Source organism: Sus scrofa, chromosome 13, assembly GCF_000003025.6.
Source record: "Sus scrofa isolate TJ Tabasco breed Duroc chromosome 13, Sscrofa11.1, whole genome shotgun sequence".
NCBI classification, from domain to species: domain Eukaryota; kingdom Metazoa; phylum Chordata; class Mammalia; order Artiodactyla; family Suidae; genus Sus; species Sus scrofa.
Window position 1 is genome coordinate 82,541,865 of NC_010455.5, and position 13,737 is coordinate 82,555,601.

A 13,737-nucleotide genomic window follows, 5' to 3' on the forward strand; every position below is an offset into this window, starting at 1 on the left:
AGAAAAATTCATTGACTCATATCACTGAAAGTCTGGGGTGGTTCTACCTATCCGTTTCACTGGAGTAGGGGTTCAAGTAATGCCACCTACCTCCATCACTTGGAAGTTTTGTTGTTGTTGTTGTTGTTGTTGTTGTCGTTGTTGTTGTTTTTTCTCTTGGAAGTTCTGATTCTTTGTTGACTTTACTCTCAGGCAGGATCTTTCCACACAGTGGCAAACTGGGCAGCATTAGCCAGAAGTTAACATTCTGCCAGTCTAATCACAAGAAAGAGCCTTTCTCTTTACTTTCACTTTCAAGAGTCACACACACACACCTGTTGACCAGGCACTGAACTAGGGAGAAGAAATGCATGAACTGGCCAGCTCTGAGCTATATGCCCAGCCCTGTAGGGCAGGGAATGGAACCCCCAAAGAAATTCAAGGTTCTGCTCCAGCAAGCAGCTACAATGGAAGTTTCAAACAAGAGATGTCTGCTAAAGATGGAGAGCTAATAATGTCATTAGAGTTGATGAATGCCAAGACGAAAATTTTTCTTTCAAATAATTAATCTGGAAGCAGGGTCCAGGATGGATTCGCAACTGACGAATTCTAAGACTAAGAAGACCAGTTAAAAAGCTACTGTAATCATCCAAGTAAAAGATATGACAGTAGAAATAGAAAAGAAAAGACTAGTATGAGAAGTTATTCTAGTTTAGAAGTGAGAGGCCAAAAAAAAAATTACCACTGAAACTAATTATTATAAACACTCAAATCAAGAAGATATAAGGAGGCATTCCCATGGTGGCTCAGTGGTTAACAAACCTGACTAGTATCCATGAGGACTCAGGTTCGATCCCTGGCCTTGCTCAGTGGGCTAAGGATCTAGCGTTGCCATGAGCTGTGGTGTAGGTCACAGACGCAGCTAGGATCTAGTATTGCTGTGGCTGTGGTGTAGGCTGGTAGCTCTGATTTGACCCCTAGCCTGGGAACCTCCAAATGCCGCGGGTGTGGCCCTAAAAAGATAACAGACCAAAAAAAAGAAGAAGATATAAGGAAAGGGCACTAGGTGAAAGGAAAGTTTCCTGGTTAACAAGAATGTGGGAGAATGCCCCACTCAGAAGGCTAAGACCTCGTCCATCAAGTGGAATTATGAGATACCCTACCCACTTACTTTTATGTTCCTCCCTTTCTCAGGTAAACTTCCAGTTTTAAAAGTTACAGTAACCCCCCAGATCTCTTCAGATACCTTCATGTCTATTTGGGAAAATAGCAAGAAATCAAGTACTACCCATAAAAAGAGGAAAAAGGTATGCTCTCAGATATCTGTGCTGGTAAGTAGAAGCCACCAGGGGGTGCTCTATGGAGTCTGGGCACTCTGCTAGGATAGATGGTGCCCTGAGTAGCACATTTTGCACTTGATCAAATCAGGAACATTTGGGTTCTAGGTAACACTCCCCTAAAGCATCATTCCACACTGATGGATGATGACCAAGGGACGAGCGGTAACAGAATAACATAGTTCTCTCAAAGAATAGTGCAAACTCTACCTCTTCTCTTCAAACCACAACATACACACAAAATCCTGGCTCCAATTAGCCTATTTGTGGATCTAAAACAATGAATTTACCTAAGCTCTTTATGAAGCTGTTCTACATCTTAAGGGGTAATGATTTACATGTGCTTACTCTCTATGTAGTTGAACTTCCTTTTTCATTTTTTTCTATTTATTATCTCTTGTTCATTTTTTCACAGGCTAGAAACTGAATATGGATGCCATATAGCCATATGGATTTTATCTATTTCCATGACCTACCACACATGCCTGGAAAGATATTGTTTGTTCTATAATAATATTTTTCACTATAACCAAGCCCCTTTCAAGTTGTAAGATTTGATAAGACTCCTTAATGAAAGTTCAAAGTAGTGTTAGTCCTACCATGCTTGTCATTTTCTAAAATGTTGACTTTATAAATAAGCCTTGGTAAAAATAAGTGGGATTCTTCTCTGAAGCTTGTTCTCTTGTGCGTGTGAAATTTATAGTTTGAAGGAAGTCATGATCTTTAAGAAAGAAAGACTTGTCTTTCATAAATATATCTATGGTTGGGAAAAATAGGGATTTTGGGGGAAAATAACCACTTTCTAAAAGGCAACAACCCTAACAATGGGGATCTTCCCCAAATGAGGAAAATTCTGATCACTCTACCCTCCACACTCTGTAAGATTTCAATAGCTCCAAAGGAAATGGAAGCAGTATCCTGATCAATGCATAGATGATAAATTGAATTAGGTAAATTGTATACAGTACAGGGATAAAAAGCATGGGCTAGGCAATTAGATGAACCAGAATTCTCTGTGGAATCCTGCTGCTTTCCGGGTGACCTTGAGCAAGTCAGTTAACCTCCAGGTACCTAAACTTCTCCTCTGTAAGATACAGATAAGAATGGTACCTATCAGAGTTCCCTTGTGGTAGAGCAGGTTAAAGATCTGGCATTGTCACTGCAGCAGTTCTGGTGGCTGAGGACTTAAGACTTCATTTTGAAGTTATAAAAACAAACCCTGTCATTCATCCAACATATAAAATGTAACAAGTGCTAGGAAGTTAGTGGAACCCAACTAACTGAGGAGGTGAGGTTGGGTACAGAAAATTGTGTCCACTCTTGCAGATTAGCATCTAACAAGGAAGATAAGATCCTCATACATTAAAAGTAAAAAACATTAGAGCATGAGTTGAAATAGTATAAATCCTTAGGGTAAGGAAGCCTACAGAGTAGTGACATCAATTTAACAAGTCTCCAGAACTTATATATCCAATGTGTGAGCCCTCCTGAGAAATTGTTCTTGCTCAAAAACCAAAACAAAACAAACTTTTTTAAAGATTTCCCACTGACATCCACTGGGTAGAAGTGTAAAATCCGTGTGCTTATTTAGGGGTCTTTTGGCAATGTCTATCAAAATGAAAAATACATAGCCTTGACTCAAACATTCTACTTCTAGAAATTTATTTTACAGATATACCTCACACATATGCAAAGAAATGTGTATAAAGATGTTCACTGCAGCATTGTTCATTGCACAGTGGAAACAGCTACATGTCTCAAAGGGTTCTCCAGGACATAAACCACAGGAAATACACATGGTGGAAAACTACCACACAGCCATTAGGAAGAATAATGTGGATATGGAAGTGCTTATATGGAGAGATGTCCTAGTCATACTATTAAAGATAAAGAAAAGCCCAGATAAGAGTATATGTGAATTTTTCATATTAAAAATGAACTAAGGGAGTTCCCATTGTAGCGCAGTGGTTAATGAATCCGACTAGGAACCATGAGGTTGAGGGTTCTATCCCTGCCCTCGCCCAGTGGGTTAAGGATCTGGCGTTGCCGTGAGCTGTGGTGTAGGTCACAGACTCGGCTCGGATCCCACATTGCTGTGGCTCTGGCATAGGCCAGCGGCCGCAGCTCCTATTAGACCCCTAGCCTGGGAACCTCCACATGCCGCTGGAGCGGCCCTAGAAAAGGCAAAAAGACAAAAAAAAAAAAAAAATTAAAAATGAATTGATACAACATGAATCAGCAATTTCACTTCTGGGTTTATATCAGAAAGAATTGAAAGCAGGATCATGAAGAGATAATTGTACACCCATGTTCATAAAAGCGTTATTTATAATAATCAAATGGTGGAGGCAACCTATGGATCTATCGATGAATGAACACACACACACACACAAAAGAATATCACTTAGCCTTAAAAAGTAAGGAAATTCTGACACATGCTACATACAGCATGAAAGAACCTGGAGGACTTTATGCTATGTGAAGTAAACCAGTCACAAAAAAGACAGATATTGTACAATTCCAATTATATGAGATATTTAGAGTAGTCAAACTCAGAAACAGAAAGGAGCATGGTGGCTGGAGGGAGAAGAGGGAGATGGAGAGTTGTTTAATGGGTATACTTCCAGTTTTGGAAGGTGAAAAAGCTCTGGAAATTGGTTGATAACAATGTGAATGTGCTTGATACTACTGAATTCTACACTTTAAAATTGTTAGGATGGTAAATTTTATGTTATGTGTATTTTTACCACAATTTTAAAAATTCAAGTGAGTTGATGTGCTCTGTGTTTGTTAGTACATACAGAGCAATTTCTGGAGACTCTATTGACAGTGCTTGCTTTTTTTCCCACTGAATACTCATTTTCCTATTTTAAAGGTCTTATCACTTATGAGCTATCAATTTGTAAAAACTCAAAATTGTTTGATAATCATCAGTAACAGCACTGTTTGGTTGTTATGTGACCTAGTGCCAAAAGAGTGGAAGAAACACAATAAGCGCTATGATTTTTCTGGGAGGAATGCATAAATAGTAGCAAAGAGTGGTCAGTAAGGACACGAAAATTAGTTTTCCTCACAGCAAACGCAATGTAGTTAGAGCAGACAGAGGGAGGTTCTGACCACTTCCAGAGATGTTAAATGGAGTCGGGGGAAGAGAAGAGTCTAAGGTGTCTTTGGATGGCTGAATCAACTAATCTGATGAGGGTCTCAGAGAGGAGTGCTTGGAGATAACATTAGAAAGGTAGGTTGGGGCCATACTGTGGCAGGATTTAAAGGACCAGCTGGGACATTTAGATTTTGTTCTGATGATAATGGAGAGCCATGGAACATTTTGAGCAGGCTAGTGTCAGGTGGAAAGGGGGATCTAAGCAGATTAAACAGGCACTTTAGATTGAATGGGGAGGCCAGACAAGAAGTCAGGACACAATAAGCCAGGAACAGAGTGAAGAGGTTCAGATGAGGCATAAGCATGTACCATTCCTTGTCCCCTTCTTTTTTGGCCACACCCAGGGCATGCAGAAGGGACAGGGATTGAACATACTACAGCTGTAACCTGAGCCAGAGCAGTGACAATGCCAGGTCCTTAACCCACTGAGCCATGAGAGGGAACTCCTACCATTTCTCATTCTTAATCATCCTCTAGCCTTTCATCTGAGTTCCCTCCTTTTCTCTTTCAAACTGCCCAGTTCCCCCCAACTGGGGGCATTTTATCCTCATCTGGTTCTAGCCTTCTTTTTTAAATTAACTATCTGGCATTTATAGCATCTCTAGTCAGATGTGTGGTAGCTTAATGTGAGTAAAATGTGTGTCCTTTATGGTTCATCTGGGTTTGTTTACAGGCATTTTTGTCTGGCTCATAAACTTAGTGGGGTCAACTTTACATCTGCCACCACTACTACTGCTCTGTTCAACCTGACAGCCTTGCAGAGGTTTGCTTTCTCCACCCACTTCCGGGCCTCCGATGCCTCCCATCTTCCCCCAGTTCAAACGTCACCTCTTCCATCAGCATCTAGCCAAATGTGACCCAAATGTATCCACATTTATATTTTCACACATATATGCTTCCTTGCCTCCTCCGCCAGATTTCTGGAGCTTCTAGCCCCCATCCAGACATCAGGAGAGGAGGGGATGAGGCCCAGTAGGAAAAGGTGGGAGGCTCTGAATTCCAAACCCGACACAGCAGGTGTCCACCACTAGGTGGTAGTGGTGATCAGGCATCTTCGTGGGCTCTCCATACCACAGCTTTCTTATTTAAATAGAGATGTTATCTGCTTTGCTTGGGAAAACATAATAATATGACCCCGGGCTAGATGCAGAAGAACCCTGGATTCAAAACAGTTACCTTTAGGGAATAATGGTGTGTCTTTATCTTATTTTTCTGGACCTCAACATTCCTATCAATAAAAGGAGGATGTTGGACTAGATAGAGGTTCTCAGAGTGTGGTCCCCGGGGGTTCCTGGGATCCTTTCAGGGGAAACAAGGTCAAAAGTATTTGCATAACAATATTCACCGCTATTTCTCTTCACTTTCTCCTGTGAGTATACAGTGGAGTTTTATAAAAGCTACAAGATATGTGATATCCTTGTTCTAATGATTACTTGTAATGGGTTTATTGCTTTTCCTTGCGGGGGCGGGGGGTGGGGGCACACCTGTGGCATATGGAAGTTCCCAGGCTAGGGGCTGAATCGGATACAGCTACCAGCCTACACCACAGCTCACAACAACACCGATCCACTGAGCAAGGCCAGGGATTGAACCTGCATTCTCATGTATACTAGATACTAGTCGGGTTCCTCATCGCTTAACCACAACAGGAACTCCTATGGTTATTTTTTAAGTGAATACATTAAAATTTTTTTCGTATTTCTTAAAAAAAAAGTGTGTGTTTGTGTGTACACATATTTTACAAACCGAAAGTTCTTTAATGTTCCAGTGATTCTTAAGTGTAAAGGGGTGCCAAGACCAAAAAGTTTGAGAACGGCTGAACCAGATTTCTAAAAGATAGTCATTCATTCACTCAACAAATAACTACCCCTCCTGAGGCCAGGCATTTTTCACATACCCAGGAGAAGGTGGTGATCAAGTCACGTCCTCGCTCCGATGGCGTTTTCATTTAGGAAGGGAGTACATCAATATGACAACTTGTGAGAGCCAGAAGGGTCACGAAGGCATAAAGCAGAACACCTGCTTCCTGCACCGGCAACCCTCCTGAGCGCGGCGCCCATTCTTGGCCAAAGAGTCGGAGCGGGCCGGGCCCAGGGCGCGGGGGCGGTGACGTCACTGGGACGCGCCAGCCAGTCTCGGGCGGCCTCCGTCGTAGGCCCCACGGTGGCCCGCAGCCTGCGGGCGGCGCTGTGGCCCGGCGAGGGGCCCCAGGGAGCCGCCATAGTCGCCCGCCTTCCGCAACCTAACGTCTCCGCCGCCGGCTTCGCGCCGCCGCCATGGCAGACGTGGAAGACGGCGAGGAGCCCTGCGCCCTGTCCTCTCACTCCGGTAGCTCAGGAACCAAGTCGGGAGGCGACAAGATGTTCTCTCTGAAGAAGTGGAACGCGGTGGCCATGTGGAGCTGGGACGTGGAGTGCGATACGTGCGCCATCTGCAGGGTCCAGGTGATGGGTAAGCGCTGCACTCGAGACCCTGGCTGTGCTGCGGCCTCCGCGGGCCCAGCTCCGGCCCGTGGGACACACCGAGCCTCGGAGAGACTGTTCCTGGAGGTATAGGGGCGGGGTCGCCCTGCCTGGGAGCGAAAGACTGGGGCCACGCCCGTGCTGCTGCTAGTCGGAGGGCTGCGGCCGGCGACGGGGACTGGTAGTCTGGGGAACGAAACAGGTGGAAAGCAGGGCAGTTAAAAAGGTAATTTCAGGTAGTGATGGGTGTGGTCAAGACAATAAAAGTAGGTGAGTTGATGGGAGCTGCGAGGCACCACTTTGGTTTGTGGGCCCAACCTCGCCACCCTTTTCTAAAAGCAAACTGTAGAGGTCACGGTCAAGGCCCTGAGTCAGCGGGTCGTTTTAATGCTTCTTTTCACACACCAGAGTGATGCTCTGGAGTCATCTTCCACAGTAATGACTCTTAGTCTTGTTCCGGAGAGGCGCAGGAAAGAAGTGTCCCTAGCTGTTGCCTTTCGGGATTAGCTACTGTTCTGCTGGCTTTAAAACTTGGATGATTCAAGACTGGTCAGATGGCAGTAGCTTGTCTTGAAGAAGAATGTTAAGCCCTTTATTCAGAAACATAAATTTTAATCTCATTCCTGGCCCTACGCTATCAAAGGATGCCATTTCCTGGAGAAGACAGTGTCCTGATAGGCCTTTGTGGAGAATTTTCTTTTACAAATAAGTCACTTCTTTCTATAAATTTTTTTAAAAATATTGGACCAAGTGAAACCTTTCGGGACAGCTTCATCCTGTTATATTTTATATGGTTTCTGTTCTAAGATCTCAGAACACCTTGAAAAAGAGATGCTGTTTAAATGCATCCTTATTTTTTTTAATAGGGCATTTAAAATCACTGTGAGAGCATCTTAAATGAAACCGAGGTTTCTATAGTTTGAAAGCTTTTACATCTTAAACCGAAAAATCAGAGTTTTGGAGAAAATAACTCAAAAATTGCTCTCAAATCAACTATAAGGAGTTCCCTTCGTGGCGCAGCAGAAATGAATCCGACTAGGAACCAAATCAACTATAAAAGAAAAAATAAAATCTAAAAAAAAAAAAAAAATCACTCTCCCTTCTTGAGGAATGAAAATTCAGAACTGCCAGAATCAAGAGGTTTCTTCATTTACCCTCTCTGTAGTATGTTTTCTTGTTTTTTATTCATAAAATAAGGACTCATTTTAAAAGCAGATTTACAACAATGAGATATCATATATTTATTTTTTTACTTTTAAAAGAATTTTATTTCAGACATGATCCACGTGTTTTGCATATTAGGTTTTAAAAATACCTTGTTTATTGGCCTGCAATACAGCCCCCTTACCCTACTCCTTACTTAAAAACTGAAATCATAATTTCTGCTTTGAGTGGCATTTTTGACTTATCCAAACAATTTTTGTTCTTTTATGAGAAAAAACTTTGTTAAAAATTTTATCCCCTAAGTGATTAAAAAAAGAGGTTTTTCTGAAAGGTTATTTTCTTCTTCTCCCCAGGGAAAAATTTTAAATTTGTAAATAGAAATGCAGAGTTTTAAATAATGGTTGAAATTTGGCAGCAAATAAACCTTCCTGGTCAAAGTATGGGCTCTAAATGACTTAACAGGCACATTAACTTTCTAATTATAGCAAGTATTCCGCTACTGTGGATTAATGTTGCAGATTTACAACAGCTGTACTTTGGATTCAGGAAAGTATTCTGGACTAGACCTCTATATTTTGATTATAAGGTGTTAAAATCCACTTAGTGGTCAGGTGACGGCAGAAGGAAGTTTTATAGACTTGCCAATCCTTAGGGTAGCGTCATTCTTAAAGGTGTTACTGTTATTGTACTCCTTAGAAATGTGCTGTTTTAGATATTAGGAATATCACCAAAGGAAAAATGTTTTCTTTTATCTGAAACTTTAGGAATTTTTATACATTTAGGTCAGTTGTTTTTTTTTTAAATAATTAAATCAAAGCTATAAGCATAATTCAGAGATTTTTAGATTCTACAAAGAGCCTATCTAATCCCACTTCCTTAATATTTGGAATTCAGAATTCATCTCATACATCTAAATGATTTGTTATGACTTCTTTTTTAAAAAAATTTATTGTAGTTGATTAAAAGTGTTTCAGGTGTACAGCAAAGTGATTCAAATACACACACACACACACTTTTTTTTTCAGATTCTTTTCCATTGTAGGTTATTTCAAAATTTTTATGACTTCTTGATCTAAGATTTACCTGTCCACCCATTCTGATGTAGTTAACACTTCCTTGTTTCCACTCTTCCCCACCCCCACCCCCTTCATTCTGAAAGGAGCAAATGACACAGTGAGCAAGCACTGACAAGGAAAAGGGGAATAGGTTTGCTAGTACTGTAGAGGTATAAAGAGCGAGAGCTGGAGTTCCCGTTGTGGCTCAGTGGTTAACGAATCTGACTAGGAACCATGAGGTTCGATCCCTGGCCTTGCTCAATGGGTTAAGGATCCAGTGTTGCTATGAGCTGTGGTGTAGGTCACAGATGCGGCTCGGATCCCGAGTTGCTGTGGCTCTGGTGTAGGCCAGTGGCTGCAGCTCCGATTAGACCCCTAGCCTGGGAACCTCCGTATTACACGGGAGCAACCCTAGAAAAGGTAAAAAAGACCAAAAAAAAAAAAAAACCGAGAGCTGCATGTTAACTGGGACATTTGACATAACCTTTTGGAGCCTTGTTTTCCCAATTTGTAAAAAAGGCAATTGGGGTCATTAACTGTAATTCTCTGATTGCACAGAATCAGGGCCTTGTCTTCACCCTGATATCATGATCCTTATATGTAGTTGTTTGCCTCTCTACCTCCCCATTTGCTGGTGAGAGCAGGGATCCAGACTCGATCATTTTGGTGTCCTGAGGGCATAACTCTTTGCACAGAGGAAATACTCAGTAATTGTGGAATTGAAGAAGTCGTCAGGAGATGTTGGTTGTTTGTAATCCACACTGAAGAGGCCAGGGTGGTGTGGTTTTTTAAGGGAAGACCATGCAGAGTGGTGCAAACAAATGCCTGAGCAAAATCTAATGTAAGAAGAGAAGCAGGCTTCAACTCCACTATTTCTATTTTTACAGAATTATTTTTCTCCAATTTATGTTTAAAACTTATTTTTTCTGTTGGTTTAAACTTCCTTTTACCCAGGTTTGACTCCTTTCAGCTAGTGAATGAATCCATTTAATTGGTTCTTACAATATTCTTTATTACCTCCATCAAGCAATTAATACTGACTGAATTTTGAAAACTTGTAGTATGCCCTTTTGTTCCCACTCCTCATATTTACTCCCAAGTAATTTATTAAAATACTTTACCATTAGGTAAATGCTTTGGCCTCAGACATATTTGTAAAGGGAGCATTTCCTTAAAAACTAAAAAAAGAGAACTAGGTATTTGGGAGTTTTTTTACATTTAATTTTCATATAGCATATAAAGGAGTTCCCACTCTGGCACAGTGGGTTAAGGATCTGGCATTGCCACAGCTGTAGGTCACAGCTGCAGCTTGGATTTGATCCCTGCCTTGGGAACTTCCATATGTTGCCAGTGCGGCCAAAAAAAAAAGACATAAGCTTATACAGTCACATAATTTAAAAATCTGAGAAAATATACAATTAAAAGTCCTTCCCATTTTATCCCTTCCCAGATAAACTTTATTATTAGTTTCTTGAGTATCCTTCTAGACTTTCTATGTATTTGTAAACAAATACCAGTATATATGTGTGGTTTCTTTAAAAGAATGTCTGGAAAATATACTACCCATGAGATTGATCTGTGTGAGCATGCCCAGTGAGCGTGTAACAACTCCTAATATAGTGGAGTATGGTGTATTTTTCTCTGGTGGTTTCATCCACTGTCAGGACATCTTTTCATCAGAATTTGTAAAAATAGAGGGTCAATAACCCTTGTGAAATTGCTCCTGGTCATAAGTAAATTAGTAGAGTTCCTTGCACTTTATTCATCTTTAAGCAGTTATGTTCGAATGAGAAAGTAATAATATGAGTCCTTTAATCTTCATCTATAACCCTTTGGGCCTTTATTTGACTTTGAAGTGTATGGGTTTTAAAAATTGCATTCAGAGCATCAGAATGAGAATTGCTATTTGTTTACTTTTAGATGCCTGTCTTAGATGTCAAGCTGAAAACAAACAGGAGGATTGTGTTGGTATGTTGTAATTTTGTTCTCTTCCTTTTTCAACTGAAGATTTTCTCTCAGTGGGGATGTTTGAATTTGCTATTAAGATTGACTTTATCAATACATAAAATAAACTGTAAAGCAGTAATCCATTATTAATATAAAGTGTGTTGGTTCTCAAAGGGCCAGTTCTCAAATGGAATTAATCTTTAAGTCCTTTAGTTGCTTGTAATTAAGAATTGGTTATATATTCTAGACACAGGTGTGATAAACGTTTTGATAATCACAAAAGAAATAATTGCCTTTTATTAAGAATAGTATAAAGTAAGAAATTTGTCAAAATATCTTTTAAATTTTGAGTATGTTACAGGTCAGTTTTTATCAGTCAGGATTATATTCTAATACAGCATTTCAATATTCAATACTCTTATGATCCAGTATTTTAACTTTTCTACTAAGGTAGAAACTATTCTCAAGATTTTTTTGGAATGTAGTTTACAGATAAAAATCTGTTAAATTTTACTAGAGAAGTTGTTTTAGGCTAAGTATTTTAAGTAGTTCAAAGGTTTTTATGTCTAGGTTCTTTAGGTTATCACTTCTAGATTGCTATATAAAAGTGTTAAAGATTTTCCTGGAATAGAAGGTTAACTTTGTACTTTGTGTTAGTATGGCTTACCTGCAGCTTATTAATGATTTGTGTAATTTTGACCAAACCCTGTTTCTTCCTCCCAAAAGACCTAAAATGAGTCCCCCTTGCTTCCTACCCCTACAGCCAATTTGCATAAGGATTTTTTCTTTTTCTTTTTCTTTTTTTCCAGTTTCTTTCATTGTTCTGTTATAGCTCAGTTGGTCAAGCAAGGAGCAAACAAAGCCCATGTTTGAGATTGTGTTCCAGATTATGGGTGGTTTTTTTCTCTGTTTAAAATAGCCTACTGTGAACTGAAAACATTTAAAATTCGTTATATCTTGGTGAATAAAAATCAGGAAGACATTTTTCAATAAAATAAAGCCCAAAATGTCTCTGAGGTCAGTGTATGACTGAGATGGTATGAGATCTAAGGAAAACTTAAGTTTTTAATCTTGTAATTTGAGAAGGACAGCATGTGGAGCTATGTAGGAACTGCATCACCCACAGATTCTGAAATGATGGAAAGTTCCCAAACACAGTGCCTTCTCTCATTTCTTAAGTGTGATTTAAGAAAGTTTCTATTTCTTCTTTTGACCAGCTAACCGCCTTTATTCAAGATTATGAACCATAATTATTATACAATATAAAATAAGATAGAATTTTGAGCTCAGTAATTTAAATTAAAATATGTTGTCAGATATTCTTTTTTTCTTCTTCTTCTTTTAGTGGTCTGGGGAGAATGTAATCATTCCTTCCACAACTGCTGCATGTCCCTGTGGGTGAAACAGAACAATCGCTGCCCTCTCTGCCAGCAGGACTGGGTGGTCCAAAGAATCGGCAAATGAGAGCGGTGGAAGGTATTCTTCATGCAGTTGTGTGGAGCCCTGGGGATTCTTGTTATCAAGTGCTCTACCAAGGCTAGAACTCTCCAAGGGGACTAATTCTTCTAATAGGAGGCAATGGATCTGTGGTCCCTGGGACTCATCAAAGGCATGGTTTAGTCTTTTTCAGTTTTTTTTCGGAGAGGAGGTGTTGTTTTCAGAAATGCTCTACAATTAAGAAGATAATTTATTAAAAATGGTCTTTCCTACCTCTATGGTATGTGTCTCACACACTGCTTAGAAGTACTATAAAAGAGAGAGCTACAAATTGAACAGCCTTTATAGTTTACTTACTTATATCCAAGGGGCTATGGAAGCAGTTCCATTGAGAAGTGGACTTTTTGCATGCTTATGGTTGATCAGTTTTTTAAGAAAGATAATGTTATAGTAACAAATAAAGTGCAGTTTAAAACCCGACTCTTACCCTTAATCTGTTCCTAATATTTATTTTTGGCAGGAAGGAAATGATTCATGAAATCTTTATTTGATATAATGAGAATTTTTAAGTTTGGACCAGTGAATAGGGTAAATAAAATTTAACCTTTAGTGTGTAGGATTTCAATTGTCTTTGAGTTTATCATCCTTTATCTTTGACTCATCAAGAAAACCATAGATCGGAGTTCCTGTCATGGCTCAGTGGAAAGAAATCCGACTAGGAACCACAAGGTCGTGGGTTCAATCCCTGGCCATGCTCAGTGGGTTAAGGATCTGGCATTGCTGTGAGCTGTGGTGTAGGTCACAGACGCAGCTCGGATCTGGTGTGGCTGTGGCTATGGCATAGGCCGGCAGCTGTAGCTCTGATTAGACCCCTAGCCTGGGAACCTCCATATGGTGTGAATGAAGCCCTAAAAAGCAGAAAAGAAAAAGAAAAAAAAGAAAACCTAGATCATTGTTCAGTCATTGAGTGGTAAAGGACAGAAGTATTTTCAATTCTGGTCATGTTGTTTTGTGATTTACCTGTTTTAAGTGGAATATTAATGAGGGGAAATATTTACCATTATAGCATTGGGTCAGAAAGTTTGTTATCACAGTGTTTTAATAAATGATTTATTCTGTTTGCCTTATTTGAATTGTTTTATTACAAGTTTATGCACAACCTTCAGCTTAATATTTATAAACTAATTTGTTTA

The 13,737-nt window shown here is 39.9% G+C and overlaps 2 protein-coding genes and 1 long non-coding RNA gene across 6 annotated transcripts in view; 2 read left to right on the forward strand and 1 right to left on the reverse strand.

Moving 5' to 3' along the window:
- Window positions 1-3,357, forward strand: part of LOC100515582 — a 59,510-nt gene extending 56,153 nt beyond the window's left edge. For all 3 annotated transcript variants that reach the window (XM_013982099.2, XM_021069546.1, XM_021069548.1), the window contains 2 exons: window positions 1,174-1,286; window positions 1,732-3,357. In XM_013982099.2, the coding sequence (XP_013837553.1) occupies window positions 1,174-1,286; window positions 1,732-1,743 (125 nt within the window). In that variant the 3' untranslated portion in view covers window positions 1,744-3,357. The remainder of the gene's footprint in view (window positions 1-1,173; window positions 1,287-1,731) is intronic.
- LOC102160777 overlaps window positions 1-6,576 on the reverse strand; it is a 106,334-nt gene extending 99,758 nt beyond the window's left edge. The window contains exon 1 of the long non-coding RNA XR_001300354.2: window positions 6,377-6,576. This is a non-coding gene — a long non-coding RNA (uncharacterized LOC102160777). The remainder of the gene's footprint in view (window positions 1-6,376) is intronic.
- Window positions 6,611-13,024, forward strand: RNF7 (ring finger protein 7). Of its 2 annotated transcripts, none has more exons than NM_001245011.1 (3): window positions 6,611-6,930; window positions 11,081-11,128; window positions 12,453-13,024. In NM_001245011.1, the coding sequence occupies exons 1-3, from the start codon at window positions 6,756-6,758 to the stop codon at window positions 12,569-12,571; spliced, it is 342 nt and encodes a 113-aa protein (NP_001231940.1). In that variant the 5' UTR covers window positions 6,611-6,755; the 3' UTR covers window positions 12,572-13,024. The 2 variants fall into 2 exon arrangements, with proteins under 2 accessions (NP_001231940.1, XP_005669960.1); XM_005669903.3 differs by having other exon boundaries at window positions 6,756-6,923; window positions 12,453-12,509.